This window comes from Aulostomus chinensis, chromosome 7 (genome assembly GCF_037954235.1).
Source record: "Aulostomus chinensis isolate RoL2024-O1b breed Wild chromosome 7, RoL_Achi_v1.0, whole genome shotgun sequence".
NCBI classification, from domain to species: domain Eukaryota; kingdom Metazoa; phylum Chordata; class Actinopteri; order Syngnathiformes; family Aulostomidae; genus Aulostomus; species Aulostomus chinensis.
The window spans coordinates 23669143-23694105 of NC_141326.1; the positions used below are offsets into that span (position 1 = coordinate 23669143).

Sequence of the window (24963 nt, forward strand, 5' to 3'; positions counted from 1 at the left end):
TTACACGTGTGTGGGTTTTACCAGCCACCTGTTCGTGTATTTATTCAATAAATTCACAATTCTCTAACTTTACATTGTGAAAACAAATATAGCTTTTGCAAGATGAACCAGGTTCTTTTCTGAAAAGTTTATTTGTATTTGTTACTTCTTTTTTTTTCCACTAAGATGGAAGATCATATAACATTGTGAGGAACTAATCAGATTATCAAATTTGAATGTCAAAATGTGATTACCAACTTTGGACATGATGAAGACATATTGAGTTAATTGAAACTAATGATTCAGCACAGTACCTTGCTCATAAACAAGTGCAGAGTAGCAAAATGTACGCCTCAACTTTGCTAGTTTCATGTGAATTTAAATGTCCCAAGGATGCATGATTATGCAGAATGTTGCAAAACTGTCAAACTGTATGGATAAATCTTCAAAAAGGAATGCAACATTTTTTGACACAGTTTCTTCATTAATCCCAATTCTGTTTCTCTTTATCATTATTACTTGTTTTTAGTTTGAGCCATATTCTTTTTTCCTGGTATTCCACAGCTGAACACATTCTGCACATTTTATATTTTCTTACAAAATTAGAGAAAAAATAAGCAGGTTGCAATGAACCAATCAAAACACAGTTTTGTTTTGTTCACAATACAAGAGACAGGTTGAGAAAAATAATTCAGTGTCAACACAAAGCTAACAATTCTGGTAGATATAAGTGGATTTTAATATGCTGAGAATCTGATTGTAAAATAAAGTGGTGTATTATTCTCTGAAACTGAATTTACATAGGGCGGAACAGTGGTGCAATGGTCAGCACTGTCGCCTCACAGCAAGATGGTTCTGGGTTCAAGCCCCAGCTTGAGCACTGGATCTTTCTGTGTGAGTCTCCATGTTCTCCCTGTATCTGCGTGGGCTCTCTCTGGTACTCCAGCTTCCTCCCACAGTCCAAAGACATGCAAGAGGTGATGAGGCTGATTGATACTCTAATTTGACCGTAGGTGTTGTCTGTTATTTGTCTATATGTGTTGGCCCTGACGACCAGTCAAGGATGAACACCGCCTCTCGCCCAAAGGCTGCTGGGAAGCCTTGATTCAGTTTTTTTTTTTTTTTTGGAAGCCACAAGATATACCTTCTTACCTCAACTTTACTTAATTCATGGCCACAAGACATTGACTTGTTCAGAAATAATGAAACTAAATTGAGGGAACAAGATATATCTCCTGGCCACAAATTAATAAAATTGAGGGAACACGTTATATATTACAATTTCACAAATAGGTAAACCAGTGCTTTTATAACCTTTCAAAAATGTATTCCCAGTTATAATGAACTATTAAAGCCATCCAGGAATCTACAACTTGTTTATTTCACATTATTTTACAATATAAACCATTCATAGATTAAATCATGCTCAACTTGAGAGTGAAGTGAAAAAGTAGACTTAGAAGAGCTGCTCAATACTTTTAATCAAATGTTAAACAGTAAAACTTATTGCATCTAATGGAATAAAATGAGAGGCAGATAAGGCCAGAGACAAACAGTGTTATGATTGACTGAGAAGGGAAAAGCAAAATTAACACTAAAATAATGTTTACATAAACATAGGATGAGGATGCCATTCAAGTGCAAATAACAAAATTCAAGAATATACTACAATTCTGAGGTGATTTTCACATTTCTGTCATAATCCATCTTTCATTCTCTGCAACTATCACTCTGAATATGCTTCATGATCCCGAATGGCAACGGTCGCGTGTGATGACTTGAAGTGAAGCCACCACAACATGTAGCACGACTCCATTGACATCCATGATTTAATGCTACCGTTCATTTTCTCATCTTGATAGATTTGGCTATAATAGTGCTTCAACTGTAGAATTCAGCCTACATCCTGACCCCTGAATGAACATTGTGGAAAGGCAGTGAAAAGATACCAAAAACAGGCATAAATTCTATAATGTTGGCATTTATAGGAATATAAAAAGTAACATGCATGTAGAAGTTAATCTCTGGTTGAGGCTGTTGAGAGTGCAGAAGGATGAGTTGTGCCTAGTCTTGGGGTCAGTGCGTCTCTCCGTTGACCGAGGAGCCTTCACCGCGGGGGGACGAGCATCTGGACACTCCTCGTTCAGTGTTGTCGGAGCTTGAGCCACTTTGACTGTGTTGGTCTGCTGAAGCAGCATTTGCTGAAGTAGACGTAGGTTTGGATTTCTCCTTAAAGTCTGTGATTATTACTGTCAAGTCTCCGACTGTGACCTCTAGATGCTGGGCGCTGCTCCGGTCTATGTTTTTTAACCTGGGCCTGGTGAGGAGAGAAACACCACAGATGCAGGATTTCAAACAACCGATACTAAATATTTCAGTGGTACAGCCCAGCAGCAAGATCAAACACCAATGAAGAAAGCAAAGAACATGGCTATACCACATTTTCCTTTGACAGCATTAATTCATTACCTCATCTTTTTATAGCTTTTCTTTTTCAGGGTTGTATCTTTGTCACTCTTGTCTTTTTCTGACTTTTCTTTCTTCTCTTTTTTGAGCTGTGCGGGTGGTGCAAACTGCTGATTTACTTGCTGTGCAACCAGCTGAGACACAGGCCGTGGTTTTCTGGAAGACATTAAAAAAAACAAAAACAAAAAACATGGTTATCATAGTTTTCAAAGCACCTGAAATAAGGTGAGCAATTTGGTTCAAACAGTGTAAATCAAAAATGACCAGGACAAGGAGACTCAACAATAATTTAAACGGGAAATTTACCTTACAGAAAACCCCAAACACCATTTTTTTTTGCCTTTTAAAGTGCTCACAAATAGTTGTCAAGTCCCATAAGACATTTTTGCCTTCCTGTATTACTTTTATGATGTAGAAATTTAGAAAGAACCAGCCACGTATATTTAACGTGAAGCTAATGATTAGTGATGGAGCAACAAAACTGCCCAAAAAAGTTGACAACAAACTCTGAAGCACACAGTCCAGTACAATCCAAGCCTTCTTTTTGGAACTGTAGGCTCAGTCATTAACAAATGCTTTGTTTTAGGGTAAAAACAAATAAACTTAGCTGGTCTGGTTCTGCACAAATGTGACCGGACAAAGACGTGTGAGCAGACGAATTGATGCTGCATGTTTTTTGAAAAAGTATGAAATGTCAGCGCGTTCAGTGACATTTTTACAAAAAAAAACAAACAAAAAAACTTGAAATGTAGGACTTCATGACACTTGGATTACTTTGAATGAGCAGTATGGAAGTATTTTGTTTTATTTATTAGGTTTTGGGTTTTTTTTTTTCACTGTTTGCTTCAACTCTTTGGGAGATTGGTGCAACGCCTTTCCCTATGAAACTTTTGTGGACTAAAATACTTGCCACCACCTCCCATCAGCATGATAGTGAGAATACAATAACTGAACTTTTATGTTTGGGTGAGCTGGTCCTTTCTCACACATATTCTGCTAAAAAGGTAAACACTGAAGGAAATTTACTTGACTTATCAATATCTCAATATGGCCTAGTGCCCAGCATTCTAGATGACGTGTTTTGGTGCTGGACAGCCTTCAAACCTTCTGATAAAGTTTTCCATACATGATGAACAGATCTTTCTTTGATAAAAATCCTAAGGACACTCACCAGTCGCGTTTAAGAATGTTCTACAGTTGTAATGTAAATGGTACAAAGATAAAGTACAATCAGAAATTTAAAAAAAATTAAAAATCATATTGCAACAAAAAAATCACATTGCAATATATATATATATATATATATATATATATATATATATATATATATATATATATATATATATATATATATTATGGCATGCCGTTCAGGAAACTAATCTTTGAATATATTGAGTGAACCTCTGAATATATTGAATGAAACTCTGAATATATATATGAAAATCTGAATATATTGAAATAAACTCTGAATATATATATGAAAATCTGAATATATTGAATGAAACTCTGAATATATATATGAAAATCTGAATATATTGAATGAAACTCTGAATATGTTGAATGAAACTCTGAATATATTGAATGAAACTCTGAATATATATACGAAACTCTGAATATATATAAAACTATGAATATATTGAAATAAACTCTGAATATATATATGAAAATCTGAATATATTGAATGAAACTCTGAATATATATACGAAACTCTGAATATATAAATGAAACTATGAATATATTGAAATAAACTCTGAATATATATATGAAAATCTGAATATATTGAATGAAACTCTGAATATATATACGAAACTCTGAATATATATACGAAACTCTGAATATATATTGTATGTATATATATATATATATATTCAAAGTTTCGTATATATATTCAGAGTTTCATTTATATATTCAGAGTTTATTTCAATATATTCAGAGTTTCACTCAATATATTCAGAGGTTCACTCAATATATTCAAAGATTAATTTCCTGAACGGCATGCCATAATATATATATATACTTTACTAAATCATTTCCAGGCCTGGAAATCGTTATGTCAAGTTTAACGACTGTATTCACCGTTAAGTAAAAGACTTATGTAAAAGACTTGAATCTTTCTTCCAAAAGAAAATGAATACTTATACCCCCCTTCTAATATTCCAGTTAAGAAGCAAAGGCGATCAACAAAAGAAATGGTTTGATAAACGCAAACTCCACACATCTCACGCCGAGCTGGAAATACTTCTACAGTCCTTTGTTCGTTAAAAATAAACGTCTTGTGTTCTTCTTACCGAGTTGACGTCCCTTTCCTGACATCACACATCATGCACTTGAACGCCTCGGCGGTGTTCTTGAACGTGCAGACACTACAGTCCCAGTACCCGTCGTCAGAGGGGGGCTTGGATTGCCGTTTCGGCCTTCAGATAAAAACAAAAACACAAGCACATTTTCAGTGAGAACAGCCCTTGAAGACAGAGATGGAGAGATCAATAAGAAAGGCTAGAGACGACTCATGAGAAAGTGTGTCCCAGTCACAGGTCGTAGAGCTGCAGGGGAGCTTTCAGTTTGCAGACAGTTGCTCCATATTAAACTAGCTAGCCGCCATGAACAGTTTAACAGCTCCATCCATTGACCGGGCTTTCTCTGTGTGAATAACCAATAAATGTCTTCATTCAACGACACTAGATATATTTTTTACCTTGTGGGACTCTTCTTGTCACCCATTTTATGCAAGTTCGCTTCAGTGGGGTTGAAAAAGATCAAATGTTACAGGTGAAACGAACGCATTTAGCTACAACTCAGCTGTCGTGGAAACTCCTGTCGAGGAGGGTCACGTGACGGCGGTTCACCCAATCACGTCTGATGTAATCACAACAGAGGGCAGTTATAAATATGACGGAGGCGCTTTTTCACCTCACCTCATGAGCACGGATGCTGAAAACCTGCTACATCATAGAGGATTCATCACGGAGAAGTAAAACTGAATGGGGAACAAAATACTACTTGATATGTACTCAGGGAGGCACCGTGGTACAGTGGTTAGCATTGTCGCTTCACAGCAAGAAGGTTAGAGGTTCGAGCCGTGGAGCACGGGGTCTTTCTGAGTGGAGTCTGCATGTTCTTCCTGGTCTGCGTGGGTTCTCTCCAGGTACTCCGGCTTCCTCCCGCAGTCCAAAGACAAGACAAGAAAGGACGAGGCTAATTGGACAGTCCAAATTGACCGTAGGCCTATCTGTAAGAGCGAAGTGGTTGTTTGACTACATATGTTGGCCCTGCGATGGACTGGCGACCCGTCCAGGATGAACCCCTCCTCTCGCCCGAAGGCAGCTGGGATAGCCTCCAGCGACCCATGACAGGATAAGCGGTAGAAAAAGGATGGATGGATGGATATAAATTCAACCTGTGCGCGTGTAGGCTTGTTTCAGGAGTATTTTAGACTGAGTAAAAAGAAACTGCTCAGTAACAAATGAAAATACAGGGCAGGCACAGGGAGAACATGCAAACTTCACACTTAACGAAAATTACAATACATTCATGAAGAATCAAAAGCACATAGTAAAGGTAGCATACCCCAATCAGCCAGAGCTATGATTGTCAGGTTCTGTACTGCGTTTAATACCACCTCCATCCTGCAAATCCCACTTCATTTTTATTTTATCCTTTTGAGAGAGGGGTATATTTAATTTAATGGCTATTTTGAATTCTGTCATTTGTGGTGTAGGTGTATCTAGCAGGTAAGTATATCTGTTTTGTCCCTCCCATTTACATAATTTAAAGTGACAACATTTTAGGAAGAGCTCACAGTATGTTACTGTGATGCAGTATAACCACAAATGACAGTCTCCAAAATGACATTTAAAATTGATTAATACTTCTCTTAAATTAATTCATAAAAATTGAGCATTATGATCCACATGAAGGGGGGGATTTATTGCAGAGCTACTGTATACGTATTATATACAGTACAATACCTGTCAATGGGTTTAAAGCTTTGGCTGAATGTAATATCACAAGTTTTCTGGAAACAAACATTTGAATAACAAACATTTGATACATGGGACTTGGTCTTTCTATGTCTGTGAGAGATGTATCAGGTTATTCCACTGCCAACTCAGCTGTCAGCTGCAATTACACATATTTTGACAAGAAAATGCCTGCAACACAAGGTATCAGATTGTGTGTGTCTATAATATCATACATTGTTGAAGATTAAATTTATGGTTTGAATTAACTCCAAGGCTGACAAACTACAATATTAAAACTCTGGTAACATGCCAATGTATATGTTTGGTAAAGGTGTAAAATAACGAAAAATCAACAAAGAAAATTAAGCAACAGTTATCATTCGCCTTAATGTTTTCTTTTGCTACGTTTAGTCTAACTCTGTATTTATTATTTCTATCTTTTTTAGGAAAATGAATACATTTTTTAACGTGTGCCAGCACAGGGAAGTTTGGAGAGTTCCTCGAGTCACCACCAGAGGGTAGCAACGTAATAATGAAACCTTAATTTTACCGAAGAAGAAGAAGAAGGGCTTAGAAACTGGCGGGTGGGGTTCTTTTGCATGTAGTCAGAGGAAAAGCGGGATCACTGCATAACTTAAGCAAAGTTACACTCGAGTGGTTTTAGATGTAAGACAAATATGTAAAACGTCATCTGTGGCTAGAAGACTGCAACGCGTTTTGTCGGTGAGTTACTCTGTCTTTGACTAGTGCTTATGACGCTAGCTAGAGGGGTTTGCTAACAACAATAATAGATGCTGCTTCATCCAGTCATATCACTAAGGTCAGCCTCCGTCACCGTTACAATACGGGAATGTTGTGAATATTATCGGTTGAAAGACAGTGAAGCGATGACACTGTCTTCTGTCGAAGTTAAGGTAATATAAACGAAACCACTGAAGACTGTGACAACAGGGTGCTTGGTGAGCTTCCGTTTCCATTTAGTCGATTAATTCGGTACAACACAAAGTGTGGATATTACGCCCTCGCGTGGCTCAACTGAAGACACCTCTATTCACCATGATCTGTGGTGACGTATGTGAGGCCCCGCCTGCACATACCCCGTCACCAGTCATCCCTCATTTCTTACGCTCTTCACCTCGTTGAGAACACCTCTTCGAGTCAGGCTAACCAGGTGCTGCTAGCTAGCTTGGTCTCTCTCTCTCTCTCTCTCTCTCTCTCTCTCTCTTTCTGGCTACTGCCGAAGAAATTAGCTTAACTGCCCCACTTGGTGTTAGCTGCTGCAACTCACAGAGTGCCAAATTGATGTTTTTTTCCCTTGGTTTTATGTCTTGTTATGAGCACAGTACCTCAGAAGCGAAGGACAAAGTCCTCTATCCGCTCCTGTCCTCAGGGATGCGGCTTCTCCTCGCACGAGAAGGATCTCCATGATGCTTGTCCGGTCTGCCTGGGGATGAGCCCAGGTCTTGTGACTCCTGTCACCAGCTCTGGAGCTCGACCCTGGAAAGGCGGGTCAAGTTTGTAGAGAGAGTGCTTGGAAGGGCAGCCATTGCATGGCACGACCCCCTCCTCTCTGAGTTGAAGGACCTGGCGTCATCTGAGTCCGGCGGTGAGGAGCTCTTTGTCCATGTCCCAGTTGACAGCTGGGCGGACCACATGGAATGTGAAGATGGGTTTGCTTGATTTGAACCGGGCACATCCACGGGTGCTAGCCAGCTGCTATCTGAGCTAGCCTCCTATTCCGAGGATGATGACTTGCTGGACATCGGCCTGGATGTGCATGGCTTGTTGGAGGATGAACAGGAGCCACTGTCGTCTGCTTCATACGCTGCTGCTGTTGCGCCGGCTGACCAGGTCGACACATCCTCCCTTTCGCTGTACAGCCATGCAGCTGAGAAGCTGGAAGTGGACTGGCCCACTTCTCCATTGGCTCAGTTCAAATTGTCGCGGTTCGTGGGGTTTTTCCTCCCTCCCGAACCGGCAACTGTTAAGAATAGCCTGCCCATGTTCCCAGATTTTGTTGTGGAACTCACGTTGACATGGGACAACCCGCTGTCTACCCGTGCCACAGTGCCCAGCTGTGGACAGTTTTTGGATTTGGATGGAGCTGTAAAGGCAGGCCTGGTTAACCTTCTGCCCATGGAGGCTTCCCTGGCTGCATATCTGGCCTGAAAACCACGGTGTCAACAGCTCCACCATGCTCCCCACCAAGCACTGCTTGCACTGACTCCGCGTCACAGCTGGAGAAGTTTTATCGCTCACAGGCAAGCACAGCCTGTGCTCTGGGCTCTGTCACCATGCTCCAGACATACCGAACAATGTTTCTGGTGGAACTCGGGTCACAAATGCCTCTTGAAAGCCCGCTGTCCTCTCTCCTCAATGAGGTCAAGTTCGCCATGGATAACATCCTCCAAGTGTCCCGCTATGCAGCGCTTTCCCTTGGAAGAAGGGTGGCTTCCACGGTCGTGGCACAGAGGCATCTGTGGCTGACTCTTTTCGACGTTCGAGACAGGGACAGGGCTGTCTATCTGGACGAGCCTTGGTCGGCTGATGGTTTGTTTTTGGACGGTCACTCGACGCCATCCAGGCTCGATTTGAGTTGCGGAAGAAACAGACCGAAGCTCTGAGCAGCAGCATCCCCAGACGTGATGCTAAGCCTCAGCAGCCAATCGCTCTGCGCAGACCGGCGCCACTGCCAGCTCCTAAGAGGACTGCAGTGCCCATGAGTTCGGGCCCCAGCCAGTGAACCAGAGCACACCCAGCCAGAACCCACGCCCCTCGGGTTGGAGCAAGGGTCCGTTGGCTTTTGAGCTCTTGAGTTTTGCGGCGTATTTGCCTAAGGTTATCCCTGCGGCCTATAGCTCATTGGCTTTTGAGCTCTTGTGTTTCTGTCCCCCTCTGTTTGTGTCTGTGTTGTACCGAGTGAATCGACTGAAAAGGAATGTAATGTCAGGAATATAACTACTATTCCCTGACGGAGAGGAACAAAGTAAAACACTGGGGTGTCCCGCTGCGCAGCTGGGCTCGGTGAAGAGCGGCTATCGAACTGAGGGATGACTGTGGTGATGGGGTTTATATGTGCAGGTGTCTTCAGTTGAGCCACGCGAGGGCGTGATATCCCATGTGATATCATCATGCCCTTGCGTGGCTCAGTCGATTCACTCGGTACAACACATATCGTATGGGACATGTGTACACACCCCACAGAGCAGCCACCGAACCGGAAACAAACTCCCAGAACTCTAGCGCATCACAGACCCATGAGAAAGGACAGTGTGAGCCACTGAATGGGCTTCCACGTTCTGCCGATTAAAACGGACAAATGTTTTCGGCGATGACCAACTGGCTGCAGCACAGATATCACCAACAGAAATCCCACCAAACAAAGCCCATGTGGCTGTTGTTCCCCTGGTCGAATGCGCCCTCACTCTTTGGGGCAATGGCAGACCTATGCTGCAGTAAGCCAGGGAGATAGCCTCCAGAATCCAGTGGAAAAGCCGCTGCTTAGACAGCGCCTTGCCCTTAGCCGGATTAGCAAAAAAGACACAACTGGTCACAAAAACGCACACCCTCGGTGCGTTCCATGTAAGTGCGAAGAGCACACATGGGGCTTAAGGAATGCAACCTGCTCTGCTCCTCAGACGGAAACGGGGGGGGGGGGGGGGGACTCAAGAGCTCAATAGCCAGTGAGCTATTAGGCCGCAGGGATAACCGTAGGCAAATACGCCGCATTCAGGCGCAATGTAGCCTTAGAACAGGGTGCTTGGTAAGATCCGATTTGTCAGTAAATGGGGAGAATTGAGTGAAATTTAACTCAGAGAACTGAGCGACCAATCCTCAATTTTTACACCTCCTCATGTTTTTTTGTTTACTGTGTTTTAACCACATCAAAATACAGATCCTTCTCACCATTTATAAGGCTTTGTGAAAGGCAGGATGTGATTTGAGAGCAAGAATGCTGTAGACACGTTGGCTGAGGTCAGAGTTTCTGTGAATGCAAATCTTGCAAGGCTCTTCATCTGTATGCTTGTGGGACCAACATGTCAGAGTCAGCTAAACAGACTTCAACACTTTTCCTTCATCTACAGCGGTCATTTTCTTCTGGCGCATCTTGGGAATATCAGTCGGAGAGCCAGCATCAGCTCTTCAACAGTAAGTGAAAATATCTAGACCCTTTCCTGATCATCCTTTCAAGCACAGTTCTCCAACACCACAGTGCAAATTGGTATCACAAGTTTTTTAAGATAACGAGCAGGAGCTTGTGACTGTATACCCACCTTTCTCCCCCACATATTAATTTGAGACATAATCAAGATGGATGGTATTGTTTAAGATACATTATACATCCTCCAAGTATTGCTATAGTACTTGTCCAATATGAGAAGAATTTGCTCCCGAAGATATAGACACCATGTCAAATTGTAATAGAATAAGAAAACATTAGAAACTACTTGATATCAAGTACTATTTGCTACAAGTAGAGAACTGGAGACAATGAATTACTAAGTTCCACCTCCCATCGCCTACTTCACCTCAGTGAACAAGACATTCTGGCAGCCAGAGCACCTCCTGTCTTTACCGCCCTGGTCTCACAGGCTCTCTAAAAATGTGTGGAGGCCAAAAAGATTGTGGTACTAATTTCCTGCTAGTCACACTTTACAGATAGTCATTGAAAGTCTAATACTTTGTATCAAAGTTCAGTTTTAGCTTTGAACAACATTGAAGGGCATTCCATTTTTCTATTTTATTTCTTTCAGTGGCGTTTCGACATGGTCGGAAATCAGTCAGAGACGTATATGAGGATTGCTTCCCACCAGTGGACAGAGAGGTGAGTGAAGATGTCGTTTTGCACCACTAAAACAGTATTCACTTGCATTACGGTAGTGATGTTGCATCACACATGCTTTCAAACTTCATCAAAGGATGAGACATTAAACTCATCGGTTCTCCTCTGAATGCTTGTGTTAAACAGCCTGCGGTTTACTGCATCGAGAGCTCTTCATAATTTTCGACCGAAACATAAAACAGGATTTTATGTATTTTCAGGTGACCCTTCATCGAGTTGTCAATATTGTTGGTAAGAGGAACGCCGGGCCTCCATTGGACTTTGACAGAGACTATAATGATGAATGGTACAGGGGCCCTTCAAATTACCACGATGCAGTAGACTTTCACAGACAAGGCAGTTACCCAGACTCTGATTATCGGTACTACGACGACAACCCTAACTTTGGTGGATTCCGTAGAAATCCCTCACCCCCACGTCAGGTAAGAACAGCTTGAAATATTGTTCTTTTTTGAAATATCTGGAAAAAAAATCATTTCAAACTAACATTTAATCATAGTCCAATTTTCGCTGTCTGATTTCAGCTGATCTGAATTGATTTTATTTGCTAAATGTATAAAATAGAGACACATGAATTGCTCTTGATCAACATTGAGCTTAAAAAAAAAAATTGAAAGAACAGGAAACTAAGTAGAAACATCCAGCAATAGCATATCAATTTTTGTGACTCCAAAATGTGTTTGTCTGATGGATAACTATAACCATTAACAACAGCATTTCACAACTAAAGTGACAATTATATTTGTGTTGTAATTTCTTTTAGGATGCACAGTACTCACAGCCACGTTATGCTAGAGATGATTTGAGGCATCAGCTACGGTCAAGGTAATTAATATTGAGTGACAGTTTCTCAATGCATAATCTATTTTTTCATGGTCCTCCTTCATAAAGTTGAGGATGTCAGTTGCTTCTCTGAATAGTTTATGCAATGCATCGATTTGGCCACTAGGTGGAGGCAGAGTTACATCTTTGGAAAGGTGAATGTTATAGACTTGGAGATGTTCACTCTGTGGGGCCTCATATGCAGTACCAGTGGAAAAACAAGTTGGTTAACAATGTTTAAAATCGTTAAAATGGACATTCTTCTCACCTAATGATATCACTTCTTCTGTTCTAGAGCAAATAGTTGTTGCCAATTTGTGAGCCAACAGACACAGCCAGACATTTGATGTTGCCATAACCATACTGCTCTTAACATAAGCTTAAGGGTTAAACCTTACTCTGAGCAGCTAAATCCAGCAGTTGTAACCTCCTTCATTAACACACACTTTTCTCACCCTGGCCACTTCAACATACCAACAGTTTACAGGCCCCACCCCCTTCTTTCCAGGAGTCAAACCAGGCTAGAATTAGGGACAAAGGGCACTAGTGTCTACTCACTCAACTAAACATCCCCGCCCCCACCCTCCACACCACCCTAAGAGGAAAAGCAGCTGGACCACTCCCTCTTCAGTCAAACACCCTCATGCATCTTGGATATTTTCAGTGGTGCATATCAGTTATATTCTATCTGCATTAAATTGATTCTGAAATTTCACGAATATCCAGTGGTGATGCTACATAACACCATCGTTCGGTGGATGTAGGTCTAACTAAAACAGTTTGAAGTGCAGTGGGAATGAGCTCTTGTTTCCTTCAATTGGGGTTTCTTTAAAACTACTTTTAAATACCACCTAATGGATTTACATGGTAAACCTTTGATTGCAATTCCCAGTAAGTTGAGCAGAATTTTGGAGTTGTGAAAGCATATGTTGCAGTTTCTTCCTCTGTCACGGCGCATCTGCCTTGTCGTCTTGGTATCTTCCAGACAAGAAGTCAGGAAGTCTGTACGTAGGGTCCTCGCTCATACAAGGTGCTAGGTTGTTGACAAGGAGCCAAATATAAAACGACTCTCAACTCTTACGCTAGGCAGGCTCTGCAGCGCCGTGAGCCCAGGCAGGGTTCACATAACTTCATTGGCTATATGTGTAGGCGTCAACCCTTTGAATCTAGACATATCACTTTAGCTCATTGAGTGAGTGAGAACAACCACCAGTGTACCACTACAATTCTTTGAAGTTGTGCACTGCAGAGTTGGCGACACTCACTTGAATGACTTTTCTTACTCCCTTTTGGAAGTCAACCGTCTGATGTACTGCTCAAGTTATTAGTCACTTTCCTAATAAACCACTGAAAGCTACCAGACTACCCAAAACTCTGGCCTGTTCCTGGAAACAGTTGCTTTTTAAATTCATTAAGTTCGTTAACACATTTCTATTTTTACACAAGCCAGGCTGGTTTTTCTCCTGCGTGGTTATCGGCAAAGGAAATACAGCAGTTGTATCTCTAGGGAGCCATTGCTATTTTTAGGGTTCATGACTCACCCAATGATTTCAGTGACCTTGTCATGTGTTAGTGTCATGGTAATCTCTTTAGAAATGTCCTTCCGAAGTTAAATCAGCAACTTTTTAGCCATCTGATGTTAGATGTGTACTACATGATGGCCATTTAATATTTGGTGAGTGGCAGGCTGAGTCTCGGCTACTTCAAAAAGATCAAAGTCATAAAAAATTGGAGGCCTTGTTAGACTTGCTCTGTGTTTGAGATGTAGCTGGAGTTCAGGCAGGGGTCTCCCCAACCAGGTGCCTTTGTGTCATTTATACCTGCACACCTTCATGTTGTTCAGACACAGGCTCTACACATGGGGCCGGAAACTCCAAAAAAAAAAAAAAAAAAGATGCAATGTATTTTGTTTATTGTGCTACGCTTTGTTACATTGTCACATATGGTTAAATAACCAGCACACTTATTATTATTATTATTATTATAGGCCTTATTATCTTTGAACTGGACGTCTCTTGAAGTCTTGTCATTGATTTTTCTGGATTCTTGATTTTGCAGACATGGTGGCAGACCTGGTCCACATCACCACAGCAGAGGTCGAGGGTTTGGTCCCTCTCAAAGGTCAGTGACTGAAAATCCAAGTCAGCACCCTTATAACCATGTTGTTTTCTACTGTGCTTAAAATATACTGCTCATTGTACAAGCACCATGACTTAACAGTTGAAATCAGTTGTCTTGTTTTTGTGCAAAGAAGAGTTTGACAAAATGTGCCTATACATACACAAACATTCTATTACATTTAATTGATAGAAATTTGTATTTATGGTGTGTATTGAAACCATGAAGACTCAAAAGGTCTTTATCATGTTTTAAATGTCAAACATACACAATAATCTAATCTAGAATATATCAAGAGAGTGAAATGGCAAGTCTTATATTCCTTGATTTTAGTGCAGCACACATTTAGAAGTGTTTATCCCTGTCTTGAGTATCGTGGATAAATTCATTTATTATACATTTTCAATATGCACAATTCTGTTTTGTGAGGATTCAGTTGAGTTTTGATCTCGGGGTTTGTTTTTTATCTCAGTAGAGAGGAGGAGGATTACTACAGGCAGTCCTCGGCGGCAAAGGTGACACGGGAGCGCTCTCCTGGAAGGAGGAAACCTCAGCCACCCGCAGTCGTCCGTGCTGCATCAAACACCAGCAGCAAGGACTTCTCCCCTGACAGGGACAAGGGCTGCACCTCCCAGCAGACCCAGCCAAGGAGTAAGTATGAGTAAGACTTCGGTGTCTCTTGAAACAGCTCAATATTGTGGATAAAAAAAAAAAACAAAAACAGGCTGCTGTTATGAAAACTGCTACACCTCTGATATTCTAGTAATTATTTAATTGTTTTTAAATTAAGTACCAAATATGAGAGTCAATATACTTTTTAAGGCAGGCCGTAGGTCAACGCTCTCTGTTATCCTTTCCATTTTGAACTCATGATCTGATTTTCACCTTTTACTTTCATATCTGTTGAACAGAACACGCGCTAATGGGCCGGTCTGTCTGACCTCTGCCCCTGTCCAATAACACAGCACCCTCTGAGCTACCCGACTCTGCGATTGTCTAGTTCTTAATTTCCTATTATCTATCCAGAAAAGCAGAGTCATTATTATTTTTTACTTTCTCCAGTGTCAACAGGTATAGTTTGCCCATATTATATAGCGTGATTATAATGTTTAAAGGAATTAAGCTGCTCCAGGTGAAGCATCTGTTCAGTGTGTAATATGAGGGGGTCAGGGTGCGCTGAGACATGTTAAGATGTTAATTACGCTAACACCACACACACCTTATGAGTCTGGGAAAAAGGATACCCTTAGTTTATTGGGGTGGTTTGGCTTTGGATCCAGAACCTGACCTTCTCCTTAGTGAGAAAGTAGTTTATGTGTTGCTTTAACGATGTCTTCAGAATCACTTTGGATACATGCTCTCGTTGGACTTTTACAAGCTTTTGTACTTAAATTACCAATGTGGAGCCAGCAGATCATATATGAATTCACATGTTCCACACGCTTGTGTTATATCTTGATCTGACATTACAAAGGTCATTAGGCGGAGTATGAGCAGTCATTTCTGCGGTGCTTTGATTTCTCCGATGCACAAGCATATTAATGCGTTGAAAACTTGGCTCTTTGTTGTACCACCCTTTGAAGGTGCAATAAACCAGTGAGAAAACAGCTGTACCTCCCACCTCCATCTGGGACACTAATTAGACCAGCACACCAAAGCACACAAAAATAAGGTTTTAGTGATTTAGACTGTGCATACAATGAAGCGTCTTTTTACCAAATCTTGGTCAATGATGACTTTAACCTCTTTTGCACAACCTGTTTAAGGCATACCTGTTAATCCCGTTAATCCTAAAATGCACAAAGGTGTAAATGGAGGAGGATTTGAAATGGCTTAGTAAACCTACAGTTCAGTTTGTATTGCATTTTTGGGTTTTGGTTCAATCATGATTGTTTTAAACATTAAGGAGGGGAAAAACATGAGCAAAATGCCAGCAAAACCTGAGAATCTACCACTGACCTGAAAAGAATAAATGATAAATATCATCAGGACTGTGTTTACCTGGTTGCTATTTCATTTGGTTTGTGTTCTCAGTTTTTTTTTTTTTTTAAGTTTTGCACCACACAGATGTTCTTGTGCAACATATCACACTCCTGTTTGCGTAACACTGGCTTGCTGTCTAAAATCAAGCAGCATAATTGAGTCTCCCTCAGTGTTGTGGAATCATACTAATGTCCAACACTGAGGCTGCTGCTGCCTGTAAAGTTTGGTGAAGGGTTGAGATGAATGAATAGTCTGGGAGCAGATGAATGCCTGGAGATCTGATGTGCATTACTACAGTTACTACAGCCACACCATGTTTGGCAAGTGTGGCCATATGGTACTGGCTTTTTTAAAATCTGGTATCCCAGAAAAGACAGCGCCCCTTCTGGACTCCACACTCCCCTGTGAGGAACTCAAATTAAGACCTAAGTCTCACCTCGGCTCAGTCTAATGACTATGGGGATTCCTTCTGTGAAAACAAACAATGTGGCTCTATTTGTTTTTTCATAGGAGCCAGCAGAGGACAATATTTCTATTTAAGCCCAGCTGAACTCTTTGGCCAGTCGTGTAGGAGGTTCTTACGAGGAAATAGTTCAAAAACAGTGATTTTTTTTTTTCCCCCCCGGCTGCTTCACGATGCTTTGATTTCATGTTGTTCATGATGGATAAGTGAGTTTTCAATGTCTCCGAGTAGGACATGGCTACACAAAGAGCTGAGGAACGTGTCAACCGAGAGGCTAATAAAGTACATTGAGGCTCTCCATCTCGATTTTAACAGGGGATTTTGCAGTTAATGTGGCATTCATCCCAGACCGCTGACTCACCAAAATGCTACTGCAGGATTTATTTGAAAACCAAGCAAAACTGAACAGAATAATGTTGTTAGTTTAATGTGTCCTTACAACAGCCTCTTTTTCTTATAACTGTCTCTCCTTGTCAGAAAGGTTTTGTTTGAATTTGGAGGATTAGTTGTTTATTGGCTCGCTGTTCTTTCCATTTCTCTCATTGAATATTTTCCGTAGACAAACCTGTCGTGGTGCCGAGCCTCACTCCCAGCAGCCCTGCGGAGGAATCTCCTCACAGCTCAGGCTCCTCTAAGGTACAACCAATATTTAATATTTGACTAGCACCTCTCACACAAGAAATAGGTTGCAGGGAGCAACATAAAACACAAATGCATCGTACCGTATTGTTGGCGATTGTATTGTATTACAGAATATCAAATTATAATATGAATGACTCACAAGTGATTACAACGCTACAGTTTTTTTCAGTTGCAAATCAGAGTCGTAATATGTTTGAGTATTTTAAGATTTAAAACAACCAATGTAGGTAACCACTGAAATGTATTACTTGAATTCGGATGATAACAAAAAGGACCATAAATGTAAGTCATTGTACCAGTAGAGATTTATATAATTATGTTTTTGTCTTTTTGTAATAAAAGAAGCGTGTCCTTCAGTAAATGAAATCTGTTCACTAAAATGCGACTAAACTTCATCAGTACGAATGCGACTGTAATATGTAGATAAAGCACTCACTACCTGCAATAACCTAATGGGGAAGAGAATATTTACAATTTGATGTATGCGTGAATTCATCAAAATAAATCAGCAGCTCTTTAAAAAGGAAGAAAAAAACAACTTGAAATTATAATCGTCATGATAGAAGGATTAACTGCAGGGTTTTTCTATCGTACTGCATCGATTTTATTTACATGTACAGTTGAGTTTACATATTACTTGTATTAATTATGCTTTGACAGGCAATATCTCAAGTGTGATACTGACAGTCCAAATAAATCAGATTTACTTCATAGGTGATAGTACAAGATGTTCTTGTGTCGGAGTGTCTGTTGACATGTGGCATGTATAATGAGGCTTGTACAAAAACAAGAACTCAACACCAGTTAGGGAACAAAATTGTCTCTATTTGAAACACTTTGAAATCAGAACCAGTTTCTAAACCTGGTGACCTCTGCTCTGACCCTTAACCTTTGGCCCACCAGGAAAAACCCTCTTCATCTGCACTGGAGACAGAGGAGGTGATGACTAGCACTGTGAAGCCAAAGTTGACTCAAGACCAAGACGTGAAGGCCTGCCGGTCGGAGGCTATCAAGGCTAAGGCTGTGGAAGTTGAGAAGGTATTAGGATTTTCTTTATGAGACCATAGAAGTTACAGTACCCAGGCTTTATCAAATACTGATTCTTAATGTCTGTACAACACAAATAGTGTTCGTTCCGTTTTGTTTTAGGAATTTCACATTTATCTAATTGGTAAAAACAATAAAGTATTTTCACATTTTGTTCAATGAGATAAACAGACAGAGGATCCTGTAGACTTGTTTCTACCGACGGAAGTTTTTTTTCCTCCCATCCAGCTTGTAGCACTTAATATTCAGAGTCAAAGTAATAATAGTGTTCTAGGACAAGAGCTTTGATGTTTAGTTTAAAAAGTCTCAAGTAAACAGCTGCTGGGACAACACAGGCCTATAACTGTGGCTGCTAATGTCTTTACCTCAGTGTGTGCAGATAGCCCGGCGTTGTCTGACCATAATCTGTAGTGGTGGCAGGGAGGTAGGCGATGGGGTTAGACATAAATATCATGTGGTAGCTCGGAGTCAAAGCTTGAGCTAAATTGTGTATACATTTGCACTGTCTTACATCTTATAATATTAAACAGATTTTGGTTTAGAGGAGAAAGACGAGTCAGCAGAAAGGTCGTCAGCACCAGGTTGTGAAGCCTCTTGTGGCCTGCTATTTGGAGTCGCACTTTCATCGCTCGGCACTACAGTACCACTTATCTGTTCCTGTTAAAGCAGGGCAGGAATTGCCCCGCAGGATTCAGGAGGCCCACCCACAGTGTGGTACGTCTCATGGCATTAGCACACACATGCTTACTCTGCCAAGTGCTTCTACAAACACGGTGTGCGGAAGAAACCTTTACTGTGTCTTTACCGTAACATCTTCCCCAGGCCTAGTTAAACGATCGAGTGTTAGACGATGATCCATCAGTGCTGTTTATTCCCAAACTGAACAGATCACATAGTGTGCAAAGCTGGTGTAGTCTCTGAGTTCGGTAAAGTGGTTGGAAGGAACAGATCCAATCCTCAGTGCTTAAACCTGACATACGCACAAACACACCATTCCAAATTTCCTCAATGGCCTATTTCTCAGTTTTTCCTACACAAGGCATTTAGCAGGGGCTAGTTCAGTTGAAATGGGATTTGTCACACCAGCAGTTAATTGTTTTTCAGCCAAGAACTTGTTGTAATACAGACTGTCTGTGTGTGTTTAAAGGTTATAAAAGAAAGCAGAAACCTCAGAGAAATTCATCGAATCAGTAAATGTTATTGCTTATGACACTACATGTCATAATGCTTCAAGCTTCTATGCTCTGAAAAACACCATGAAACACACTTGTCTTCGTTTCCTAACGTCACAACCAACCAGTGCAGTTACTCTGGGGTCGGACCGTAGAACAAAGAAGCATATAAGATGTCAGCAATGCCTCTCATGAAATTATCAGTTCCAAACATAGATAAGTGCCCGTGAGTGATTTTTCAGAGAAGTCCATTCATCATTTCAATCAGTGCGAATGAAACATATCCATTTCAACTATTAGCCCTCTATCCAGAGGGCCGCTTTGCAGCTTGAGTGATTGAAATGGCTCTTTTAATATCACCTAATGTGTACCAGCCCTCAAGTCATTACTCGACTTCCCTTATTATGCAGGATCCCTGCCTGCATCAGTGCTCATTTGAGCAGAGCCTCACATGTGAGAGCCGTATGTGTAATCTACATTCCCAACCCCCCTTTGCTATCCCAGTGCACACTCCTGAGTATGTTCACAATTTGGACCTCCACAAACATCCGATTTGGGCAGGAGCCCACTTTTTAAGGCTCCTCCTTAAGGCACCCAGTGTTGCTGCTCCTCTTGGGGCTCCCAACCTGTGTGGCCCCATAGTATCAGGCTTTAGGATCAGCCCACTGCCCCCACCTCAAGGAGGGAACTAAAGCACAACCTCCCGCAACTTTTTCTCACAACATAGAGAGCACATTCAGGTCAAAAGCACCCTTCCTGTTTGTTGAAGTAACATCGGAGCATTTTTTTACACACATAAAAAGCCCTTTAGAGGTCACTGCATAATAATTCATGACTGGAATAAATGTGGAATGACGTTCATCAAATATGCATAAGCAGTGGTGTGGCCCCAAGTCAAATACCAGGTCATTTGATGATCAGGTTGAAAAAATAAGACTTTGAGCCTTTTGGTTTGGAAGACTTGATACATCCCCCACACTCAAACAGTTTTTACTGAAACAAGTTAACTTCCAGTATTACAGTTTACAGGGTAAACAGATAAGGAAGATGTGTGTCTGTACAGACAGGCAGAACCGTCCTTGCAGCACGCCGGGGTCATGAAAAGAAAGAGGAAATGCAACACACGGCCAGACAAATCACAGAATGGGATGAAACTTTTTAGCCTTCATATTGCAGGCTGCACAAGACCATTAAGTTAGTAGGCTGATTGAGTAGAGGTGAGCAAAGTAGTTGGCTGATGTCAGATGAGACTCTCTCCCCAACCATGTGGCATCCTGATCATTGCAGCAGGCATTGCTAGGGCCACTCATTCCCTCTTGACTGAAGCCTGAGCCACAGCCAGGTCGGGGATTTTTGCTAAATTAAATATTTTGTTGGCTTTAGAATTATTTAATGACATTAAATTTGTTGGTTGCGAGTACGCTCAGACAGACTCCAGATTCAGAGTTGTGAATGTCTTTTTTCCATCCTGTCCCTCGTCCTTTTCTGAAGCTGGATTAAAATGGAGTCAACAAAGGATGTAACGTGTGGAAAACTTCAAGAGTTGGATTTGAAACCTGGTTACCAAAATAAGTCTAAAGTTAATAGCGATACCTGCTGGTGGTGGAACATTTGTATTTCCTATCACATCTTCAAACTTAGAACCAGTTTTAGCAAGTTCTCTCTCTCTCTCTCCTTTTTTTTGGGGGGGGGGGTGACTGGGGTGAAATCGCAATCTTAGAGTTAATAGAGGACTTTCTGCATTTAATGTTAACTTGTGATCATAAAATAGAAATGAGTAATTCACAATAGCCAATATAGCGGTAGCTCATAGTGTGCCCTGTGTGAAGACGGCGAAGGAAACCTGTGTTGTTGAATGAAGTTGACCTTAAGCTTAGCTGGCCGCATGTGTCGTGAGTCTCACTTCCCTGCGGTCGTCGCTGAAGACTGTCATTATGTGGGACCGCTTGACATGATCTGCAGACATTAAAGCATCAGTCCCAGTCCAAACGTATCCCACAGTCTGGGATATTTCTGTCAGCTTTTTTCGACATGCCTTCCCTTGTGTGTACAAAGCTTGTTGTTAATAACCTGTATTCCAGTAACAGTCATAGTCGTCGCTGCATCTTACCATAAATTTTGGTGTGGGATTTTCCCTGTGGCTGAAAGAAGCAGTGTTTTAATTTCATTACGCTGTGACATAGAATGTGGGAATGAACTGATAAGTGTTTAACAACTATATGAACATGCTGCAGCTAGTCCAGCAGGGGAATTATCAGGAGAGAGAGAAATGAAATAAAATAAAGCTGCAAAGGAGAACTTAACTCCTTTAGGGGATTGAGGCCTTGCAGTATTTTTTAATGCTGTAATTATCAGGTACAGCACAGCATGGAGACCCTTCATTTTCCTCATAGTTGTGTGTGTGTGTGTGTGCGTGTGTGTGTGTGTGTGTGTCTGTTATTTTATCTTTGGACTTAGTTTCTGCACTACAATTCTCCCCAGCAGGTAGCTTCTCTCTGCTTCGTTTCTAAAAGTGGAACCTTTTGTTGTGCTTGAGTGCAAACGAGTGGTTCTCACATGATGAATTGTTTCCATCGTTATTGTTCTGTGCTGAATGTGATATTATTTTTGTTTCCCTGACCTTCCCCTTGTGTTAAAATAGATTTAGGGCTGAGCCTACTTACATTATTTTGTCATTGTGATACACTGTGTGTTATATAGATAATGTAGTAGACGTGCAGTCCTAAATTGGATTTTCATTCCTTTCTCCCTCAGTAGTCACAGTTATACACTTTTTTTATAGCCCCAAACTTTGAAATTCACATCAATTATAGTTAATCACATGACAGGGATATAATGAATTTATGACGGTTCTCCTGACCAAGATACAAATTGATGGATACATAATCATGAGTTAGCTCACATACATATTATATAATGTGTGTCTAGGGAAAGAAACAGCAGCTGTGGTTTAGAATTTCCCCATAACTGACAGAATCCTGGAATATGGCCGTTTACCCGGTTAACCTCACATTCTGCTCAAGACCGGACATTGATTCAAGTTGACAGGCAGCATTTTTCTTTTCAAAGCTAACAATGCGGATGGCTTGTTTTTTTTATTGCATTAAGCAGACAGATAATGTTAGTGGAGAAACTATCAGTCTATTTAGTGCAGCTTAGCCCTTAACAGCCAACATTCCTAAAAAGACCATGAAGACTGAACATGGCACAGGTGTACAGTATTTCTACAGAAGCTGCATTAACTCTATGTCGATGTCATTTCAGTCAAAATTACGTAAAGGGTTGATGGTGTAAGTGAATATACAGTATTCTATGAAAAATAAAGGGCAGTCACCTATAAAAATAGCTAATTTGTACAGATTAGTTCTTGCAGATAAATACAGTATTATTATTTTTTTTTTTGCTTCTGTTTTTATCAGTCAATGTTCAGCTATTATTTCTACCAAATGGGTGTCTTGCTTAAACTGGGCCAACTGAGTCGTAGTAGTTGGAAGCCTTCTGTCTGCCGTAGTCACTCTTAATTTGAGGTGATCCAGCCTGCATTAAATGAACTCTCAGGACCCCGTTGTCCCAGACTGGTTCAGCCCTACTCCTCTATAAACAGCTTCAAGGTAGGGACCCACATTAAGCCGTTTCTCCCCAGGTGATAAAGATGTTGTGAGCTTGCACCTGGGACACCTACAAAGAACTTAACAGCCGTTGCGGGTCAGCAGTAAAGTCTGAGAGGGATGTGAGAGCTTGTAGCGTGGTGGGAAAGAATGCTGCAGCACCACTAACATACTTGGACACCTCATGGGTCCTTTGTCACGGGCAGACTCGCGTATACACATTCTTTTTCACAGAATACACCAATTTATCAGGAATGGGTTCAGTAAGTTCACAGTTCATTGTGGATAGGAGAGGAGATGGTCACATTTTAAGAAGCTCTCGGGCCATGAAACCTATCGATGGACCTAAATCTAAATCAAATTCAGTCACAAAATGCATCATCAAAATTTAAAATTGAACTGTAGAAATACTTTTTATATAAGTAAATAGTTGTAGATATGCAAGCTTACCTGCTAACTTGTGACAGAACATCATCTAGAAAAACCTGGGAAGCTGTGTAATCAGCGTTTCATCTCGTCAGTCCTCAGAATTCAGACTAGCTTCACAGATTTGTTAGAAAACGATGTTTTAAGATTATTTCCTGTTGCTTTTCATACAATCGTGTTTGTTTTTAAAATTCTGATAGGATTAGGAAACCAGTTTTTTTCCGCTCTAGCTCAACTGTGCAGTTGAGAATGAACAATCATTTCATGTATGTTGACAAAAATCACTTAAACTTAACTCAAAGCCACAAGGAAAGAAAAATCCATGATGTATGTCAAATGATATCTTCTTCATATTACCCCGTATTTTTATGAATATTGACATTTCTTTTCTTTCTTTCTTTTTTTTTAAATTTGCAGCATTATAGGCAGACTTGTGAGACATTTGTCACGGTGGTAAAGATGTTGATAGCCAAGGAACCCAGTTTGGATAATCTACTGGAAAGTGCACTGGATCAAAACTTGCTGGAGATGAAACAGCGCTGCCTCGATGACCTCAGGCACTATGTGAAGGAGCTGGACGAGGTATTAGAGTCACCAGACCCCTCAGCATGAGCTAAAGGTCCAGTCAAGTGGACAATATGGAATTTTTAGATTTTTTTTTTTTTAAATAATTAGAGAATTATCCCTGAAGATGGACAAATGTTAGTATTTGTATAATGTGTTCATTTGATATATTTTAATCACCATCTTTAATCAAACAATAGTAACCGTGGTTTTATTTTTAAATTTAGATTCAAAGGTGTCCATCAAATGACAAGGAGTACTGAAGGCTGAAGGAATTTGATAACTTAAAATGAATAATGCTGCTGCAATACATATAGTGTGACGTATAGTGTACTATAATACCTATAGTGTAAATGCAAATGAGCTTTTCGGAGTGACGTGCAAACTGATAATGAAATCCTTAAGAGTTCAAGCCTGAAGTATCAAGTGGTGTTGGAACTACATTGAGGACAAACAGTCAAATATGACAAACTATATCTCAGTCGGTGCAGTATTACTGTTGAATCCCATGGATTCAAACCAGAATCAATGAGTCCAGTCATGAAATTGTCTTTGAAAACTTTGTAGCAAAAAAATTGCTACTCAGCAATAAAGATTTGCTAATTGCGTGGAATATATTACGTGACCTATGGAAACACCTTAGAAATCGAAACTAATGCTTAAGTGGTGGGTATATAAAATATAAAACTATTTTAAACAAAAGCAATTTACTGTTGGATCATGCATTTTGTCTTTTTGTTGAAACTGCATTGTTTAATATTATCTTTTAGACTTTTGCATACATTTTTGAAATAAAGTTAATGAAATAGGCTTTTAATCACGTGATTTTTTTTCCTTATTATTATATCTATACGCTTTGGGAGGTGCT

General features: G+C 40.6%; 2 protein-coding genes across 4 annotated transcripts; one reads left to right on the forward strand and one right to left on the reverse strand.

Moving 5' to 3' along the window:
• Window positions 1-1336: 1336 nt before the first annotated feature.
• LOC147259163 (YY1-associated factor 2-like) lies at window positions 1337-5286 on the reverse strand. The gene is made up of 4 exons (XM_086209453.1): window positions 5141-5286; window positions 4734-4859; window positions 2449-2601; window positions 1337-2296 (listed from the first exon to the last, which is right to left on the reverse strand). The coding sequence occupies exons 1-4, from the start codon at window positions 5164-5166 to the stop codon at window positions 2056-2058; spliced, it is 546 nt and encodes a 181-aa protein (XP_086065579.1). The 5' UTR covers window positions 5167-5286; the 3' UTR covers window positions 1337-2055.
• Window positions 5287-5338: 52 nt separating this feature from the next.
• LOC147259164 (uncharacterized) lies at window positions 5339-24910 on the forward strand. Of its 3 annotated transcripts, none has more exons than XM_086209457.1 (10): window positions 5339-5416; window positions 10493-10556; window positions 11162-11232; window positions 11451-11672; window positions 12014-12075; window positions 14131-14193; window positions 14663-14841; window positions 17196-17272; window positions 18182-18316; window positions 23949-24909. In XM_086209457.1, coding segments are annotated over exons 2-10 (1005 nt in total). In that variant the 5' UTR covers window positions 5339-5416; window positions 10493-10555; the 3' UTR covers window positions 24144-24909. The 3 variants fall into 3 exon arrangements, with proteins under 3 accessions (XP_086065583.1, XP_086065581.1, XP_086065582.1); XM_086209455.1 differs by lacking the exon at window positions 5339-5416 and adding an exon at window positions 5464-5590 and having other exon boundaries at window positions 23949-24910; XM_086209456.1 differs by lacking the exon at window positions 5339-5416 and adding an exon at window positions 6950-7130 and having other exon boundaries at window positions 23949-24908.
• The last annotated feature ends 53 nt before the right edge of the window (window positions 24911-24963 follow it).